This window comes from Rhagoletis zephyria, unplaced genomic scaffold (assembly GCF_001687245.7).
Source record: "Rhagoletis zephyria isolate East Lansing unplaced genomic scaffold, Rhagoletis_zephyria_1.1 Rzeph_scaffold_22907, whole genome shotgun sequence".
NCBI lineage: Eukaryota > Metazoa > Arthropoda > Insecta > Diptera > Tephritidae > Rhagoletis > Rhagoletis zephyria.
The window spans coordinates 1-7000 of record NW_016179965.1 but is presented as its reverse complement, the minus strand read 5'-3'; the positions used below and the strand labels follow the sequence as shown (position 1 = coordinate 7000).

General features: G+C 34.5%; 1 protein-coding gene across 3 annotated transcripts; it reads left to right on the top strand.

Annotated features, from left to right (window-relative positions):
• The first annotated feature begins 1106 nt into the window (after positions 1-1106).
• Positions 1107-3496, top strand: LOC108381546 (uncharacterized). 3 transcript variants are annotated; one of them, XM_017637963.1, is made up of 3 exons: positions 1107-1125; positions 2584-2820; positions 2892-3496. In XM_017637963.1, the coding sequence occupies exons 2-3, from the start codon at positions 2600-2602 to the stop codon at positions 3052-3054; spliced, it is 384 nt and encodes a 127-aa protein (XP_017493452.1). In that variant the 5' UTR covers positions 1107-1125; positions 2584-2599; the 3' UTR covers positions 3055-3496. The 3 variants fall into 3 exon arrangements, with proteins under 3 accessions (XP_017493452.1, XP_017493451.1, XP_017493450.1); XM_017637962.1 differs by lacking the exon at positions 1107-1125 and adding an exon at positions 2401-2426; XM_017637961.1 differs by lacking the exon at positions 1107-1125 and having other exon boundaries at positions 2500-2820.
• Positions 3497-7000: the final 3504 nt, after the last annotated feature.

Sequence of the window (7000 nt, the reverse complement as noted above, 5' to 3'; positions counted from 1 at the left end):
TTAAAAATGTTAGTAAAACGTCAGGTCGCAATACAGCTGATCGACAAGCGCCACAGTCAGTGATGCCAGAATTTTTTTTCGGAATTCCCTACTTCGGTCTTTAAAATTCCCTTTTTTTTCCTATTTCCTATATAAATTTGCTTATTTAATTTTCAATTTAAAAACACTTACTTAAATTAAAAAATATACGTAAAAAAACTTGGTTACTTTTAATTTGAAGTTAAATTAACAATAAGTACTGAACTGGTTACATTTAACAAATTAAAATACACGACAAATTAAAAGACAAATATCGAATTATCAGACTGTCAGAACCGAATATTAGCAAACTAGAGCTTGTGTCTTCTCTCGGTTAAAAAGACTAATCTACATATACATAACAAGTAAAACAGTCTAAGGGCCGGTTACTCAATGTCTGGTTAACACTAATCTGCGGTTAAACATCGTTATCGACGATGCATGGACGTTATCGTATGCATGGAGTCCAAGACGGCGATAACGATGTTTAACCGCAAACCAGTGTTAACCAGACATTGAGTAACCGACCCTAAGTCCAGGAGGAGCCGAACATTACAATACCCGGCGTAAGTATTCTATATAGTTTTTCCACCTTTCCGTGGTAAGCAGGGGTGGATTTGAACGGACGGACGGACAGACAGACACCGCTTAATCGATTTCTTTTTTAATTCCGATCATTTATGTACATATATATTTGTCTATATCTATCTCGAATCGTTTTGCCTGTTACAACACCGTTATGTTAACAAAGTTAAAATACCCTTGTGCACAAGTAAGCTCGCATATAAAAATTAATACGACAGTTGATGTTGGCTGTGGTTGCTGCGAGCTGACAGCTTATTGTGGTGCTGCCACATAGTGAAGTTTTTGTGGTTAACTACAAGACCGGTAGAATACAAGATTACGCTGGTTGATGTGAAATTCGGGAGAGTAATACCGGGGACAGATATCTGTAGCTCGTTTCTCTACCAAGGCGAATTCATATATGAATTCGTCGCCTTGGTCTCTACTGCTAATGAGCAGTCGAGAATGACGTATATTCTCTACCAGTAGAGAAATAATCGGTAGAGAAGAGTTGCAAAAACGAGCTAATGGTATTGCATTCTGGTAAATTTATTGTGGTATTTAAAATATCAGCATAGTGACACACATTAACTTAGTATTTCAGTGTCAAATCATATGTAAAAAAAATGCAAAAATAATACAAAAATTGCTTATATATTGCATCAAAAGTTGCGGTATAAACTTTTGGCTTCAATCGCCCGAAAATTTCAATGATTTTTTGATAAATGAGCAGCTGACATCTGCCATTTTTGGGTATGTTCAGTGCAAAATGCCCATTCACAATGAGAATACCACAAAATTACAACCTTCGGAAAATTGTATTCTTTCAACAAAATATACTAGGTTGCTTAGGCCCTGTCTCCACACACAAAAACTTGCAATCATATTGCTCGTCGTCAAAATGACAGTTGTTAGGCCATCGGTGTTTGCCTGTGGAGTTCTGCGGTTACGTAGTATTTTGATGAATATTGTAGTGGGCGTGTTCATAAGACGTAGCTGTTGCTTAACCTTTGACTATTTGTCTTAGAAACGCACAGTTGAGTAGTTCCGTTCAGCTCAACAGTTGGACTAGAAAATAAATTTTTTTCTTTCTTTCCCTAAGGCGTGATCTTGTGTCTTTCGTTCATGTCCATGTCCCATGTTAGACAGTATGAACCGGATCGTGAATGCCTCTATTGAAAAATGTTTAAAAATTGCCCGATTTATTCGATGCATCGAAATGGAAATTAGCAAGGTGTATTTAACAAGGTGGTGTTGGGGCGGCAGCTGAGTTTTTCGCCATGGAGAGCATTACGTCAAAATCATGTGTTTGTTCATTATTTAGAAAAAGAACAGTTGTTCAATTTCAACATCGAACACGGCATGAGTATACGATTTCGAACTCGCGTAAATGTACACTTGCTAAATGCGATAGCATGAACGCTCTTCAAAAAAATGTTCGAAAGGGCTAAATGTAGCATTTTAAATGCAGTAAAAACGCTGATAAAACGGTAATACTTTTATATAAAAGAACTACTATGTTGGCCTGACGTCATCAGTAGAATCGGACGACCATGACGAAAAAAGGTCGCTGCTAAAACCCAAAAATGTTGCCATGCTATGTTTCTTAAATAAAGATAATTGTTTTTAGAAAGCAGAATACGCAAATATGTTTAGAGCTAAATGCGATAAAAACAGTCCATTATACAATGCACATTCACCCTTTTTGTGTTTTAAATTTGCAAAATTTTCGATAGTGAAAATGCATAGTTTTGAAAAACTATCGATAGTGAAAAAAACAAAACCATCGATAGTATTGATAGTTTGCCACTATTATTGGAAACATCGATGTATCCGATGCATCGGTTAGCGCCGCGCATCTCTATTATTTATTTACACAAAAAAAAACATATCAGCTAAGAAGAATTAATAAATTATTAATTAAATTTAATTCGCCGTGAATCAGCTACTTAACAAAAGTTCGTCACAATACCTATAACTTATATTTTGAGGACATTCTAGGTTATAGCATCAACACATGACGGGCGAAGATACCAATGATCCGGAGTGTCATAACTCGAATAATGAAGAATACTTCATACCAGGAGCAGAAGAATTGGAAAGCCTCTATTTGATGCTGGAGAAAGGCACTATTCCGGAGCTACAGTGGCAATTTCCCGGCCGCCAAACAATAAATACGGAAACTACTGGGTCAACGTCCAAAATCGAACCTGCCACAACTACAAATGCTGAAACAGAGTAAGCTAGCAGGAAAGCTTGGAAATATACATATGTACATGAAGTGTTCACTAAATAAGTTTTTTTTTTAGGCCGGCCGCTAAAAATGATTTTGACTTTAGCGACGATATAGCCCAGCCTCAAATGCGAGTAAGAAGTCAAAATTCGACGCCAAAATCTACGAAAAAGAAAATTGCAAATTTTGCGGGTGTCATGGAGGTACTGAAAAAGAAGAACGCCGAGGGATCTTCATAAAAAAAACAATAAGGAAAGGGGTGCGGGGGGGTTGTGGGGATGAAACAGTCTATTCCAATCTGCATAGATAGGATCGTGCTCATGTTGTGGAGGGGCTAACGCAAAAGGGCATTATATTTAATCAAAACAGTCAACCACAAAAGTTTACGTACAGAGAATTTTTCACAATAGTTGTGTTTTCGAATTCTCCAGCAAAAAATATCCACTAAGACCCCTTTCAGACACGTCAAGTCTTGATTAGCTGCGAATAAGCAACCAATTTATCAGATGTTCATGATACCTGCACACTATTACTGGATTCAGGTACGCGTACTTTTTTGGATATTTTTTTTATGAGAGCGAATTCTTAGAAATTAAGTTATTTTTACTTGTAACAATTTGCCAGTACGAAAACAACTGGTCGCATGTTGATGGATAGAGTTTAAACTAATAATGAAATTGTTTGTGGGTTTTTATGGTTGAAACTGACGAAATAAACCTATTTAAATATAAAATATATTGTTTTATTAGGAATTTGCTGCGAATAAACAACCAATTTATCAGCTGTTCGTGAAACTTGCACTTTTACTAGATTTGGGTTCGCGTACTTTTTTGGATATTTTTTCCGAGAGCGAATTCTTAGAAATTAAGTTACTGGAGAGTAGCTGGCCAGTTACTGGATAATCGTTCCTCAAAAAGATTCAACTATAGTGTAAAATGTAAACAAGCATATTAACTCTCTTTTCACTTTTCTATGCTCAAATGAGGGCTGAAAAAAGTGCTTCCTAGCATGCCTTCTAGAATGCATAAATTTATATTATTTAGCATTACAAATGAATTTCAACAAACATATTAGGGGTCTTCATCTAAAATTTGGAACACTGTTGCAACTGCCCAACTGATAATACGTTGTTGGAAATTCACACAAAAAAAATAATTCTCGCAACACTGCGGCTGTGATTGTAACTCGAACAAGCCTCAAGTGATAAACTTTGGTTAAATAGATTTCCATACAAAGTTTGACAGTTCATTTATCAAAATGATAAATTTATCTCTTTATCAAGTTTATCAAGAATTTATCACTTTTGATGAAGACCCCTATTAAGCTACAATAACACATATCTGATATAAATCTTAAGCAGATAATTCAAAGATGTATGATTTTTATAAATTAAAGAAGCAACTTTAAAAGAACTCCTCCAAAAGGCCTTCTGAAGTACGTCCTATAAAAGCCCTTTTGAAAGGCCTACCATGGGTAGCGAAAGAAGAAGTCCTTCAATTTGTGCAACTCCGTACGAAAAAGAAAGGAATGTAGGGTGGAAGGCCTCTTCACTCTCAGGCAGGCCTTTCGGAAGGGCTTTTAACATCTGAAATTATCTACTGGGTAGTTATAAATTAAATGTAATTGTTATTGTCGTTGGTGTGGCAAAAAAGGTAAATTCTCCTTTTCGTTTAACGTTGTATTATAGAAATCAAAAGAGCTTAAATATTAGAATGGAAGTGCAGTGATATAAAAAAAGTTTATGAAAATATATAAACAAGGATCACATGCTTTGGAAGCCCATCAAAATATATGTAGTGTAAATTCCTCGTTAAGCAAATAATATCACAACTACAGTGTGTCATCAAAAACTTGTATTTTCCCCCAAACAAAGTCGACCCAGTTTAATGTACGGTTCCAACTAAATAACAAAAGAATTGTATTTATACTCGTGAAGGTTTTATTCCAAACATTTTAATTTTAATCGAAGGAAAAATTCACAAAAGCTTAGATATGGCGTTCTTAAAATATACTTTACTCTAAAACAAAGTTCTAGTATAATTGTAACGTAAATATAACCATATGAATTCTAAAGAAACTAAGACACAACATTGTACATACGTATACATACATATTGAGGCAATGAGAGCAAAAGTGGCCTAACCTGGAATTTTTTTTTCATGTAGGTAACGTAACTTCTTTAAATAGTTTCAAATGTGATAAATTTTAAAGTAAAGGCCGCTTATTTGTTTATTTGATGAAGCCCTTAAAATAAAAGAATAGATGACATAAATTTTAAAATTTATCTGGTTTGAGACTATTTTAAGTAGGGGAGAATATAAAAAAAATTTTTGGGTTAGGCCACTTCTGCTCTCATGGCCTCATATATGTATGAATGCACTTACTTACACTTTTCTAAAAATGCAAATCTTAACTACCTACATATAATATGTATATATACCAAAGTAACACCTAATTTCCTTTTCAGTTTTGACTTAAAAACTTATAAGTAAATTAATTAATATGTATGTATGTACATAAATTGGCTGGGCCGAGGTGCAAGTACCATATTTAATAGACAAAGTAAATTACTTGCATTTGTAAATTGCATATGGTCCGTGAGATTTTCTGTAGAAAGTAGGAAAAAGTGCGCATTATTTCATTGGGAAATCAAAGCTTTAAAATTTTTCATAAAAATAAAAACTTCTGTAATAGTAAGAAAATCATGGCAGTTCTTAATAAATCGGCGTTGTACCGAAGTAAGAAATGAAAGATAAAATATAAGGACTTAGGGTGTATTCGAGCTGCAATTAATAAGGCAGCGTTACTTTTCACGTTTGAAGTAAATGAGCGATATGTATTCGTTCCCACGACAGTTGGGTCTAAGTACCGGTTACGGCCCAGATTTATATTTGACCAAGGACTGTCACTCCAGCAACACTCCCAAAAAATTCTTTGGGGAATACATAAAACAGCGAAATGTATTTGTATGCACATAGGTACCGAATATGCATATCTTACTGAGAACGAACTCAAACCCAACCTTAGTTTTCCAACGTTCATAGTATATTGGAAATACACTCGAAATGGGTTCGAAAAAAAATTTAAACCAATCTCATTAAAATTTAAATTCGAGAATGGGCTGGATTTCGAATTCATAACGAAGGGAAAATACATTGGATAACGAAGGTTCCGTTTTGCTGCACATTTTATGAAAACTTTTATTTTGATATACAGGAAACAAGTACAATTAAAAACGAATAGTTTCCAAAAATAGTTTGTCTGCCTATTTCTTTGCAGTGAAAGTCCAATAAGTTCTGCGGCAGCAATATATAATCGCAATTCGAAATCAAAGGAAGTCTATGATAATTTTAGTTAGGAGAAAATGGGATGGTTCAAGAAATGAAAGAAGCAAAGTTGTATGCTTCGCTTTGAAAGGATCTTTTTGTATCTATAATAAAACTCATAGATTTACAACTTTACAAAAAACATTTTAAATTTCCACACACAGCATAAATTTTGGTGAAGGGGTATATCTGACCATAGCCAAGATATATAGCCAACTAAGGAAATATTTTGAAATCTGATTTCTGAAATCATATCAAATAGGTAGGGCCTTTTGTTTTTGATGATAACGATATACATACATATGCTGCCAAAAGAAAGTAATAAAAACGTTCTATGTGTACTATTACGTTTAAGTATGGCCTCATTCATTCAAAATAAAATAAATTTAAAAGGCTTTATAAAGTGACAGGTTAATACTATTTTTCAGTTTATAGAGCATTTCAAATATATTTTAGTTTATATGATTTTGGGCGATAGAGTGCAATTGAGTCATTTTCTCGCGAATACTAGAACGCACTATATTATAGCTTTACCGTAATAATTTTTTTTTTAAATTTTGCACGTTAAATGGCTGCCCCTTCGAACATAATTGACCGAATAGAGTCAAGCAACGCCGTAAAAGTAGGCCGCGCCTTTGGATCAGCTTGCCAGCATGGCAGCATAAGTTTGTCGTATACGATTTGTGGACACAAATCTGGTTTTTTGAGCCTAGCAAGCAAAAGGAAAAAGACTTTAGTATCTAAATACTAATCAATGTTTATACATACCTTTCACCCAGTTGAAGTCGCTGTAGAAACTCATCTTGACTAAGCTCCCGATTGGGAACCAGATTTGGCATATCTCCGCCCGAAAACGTTT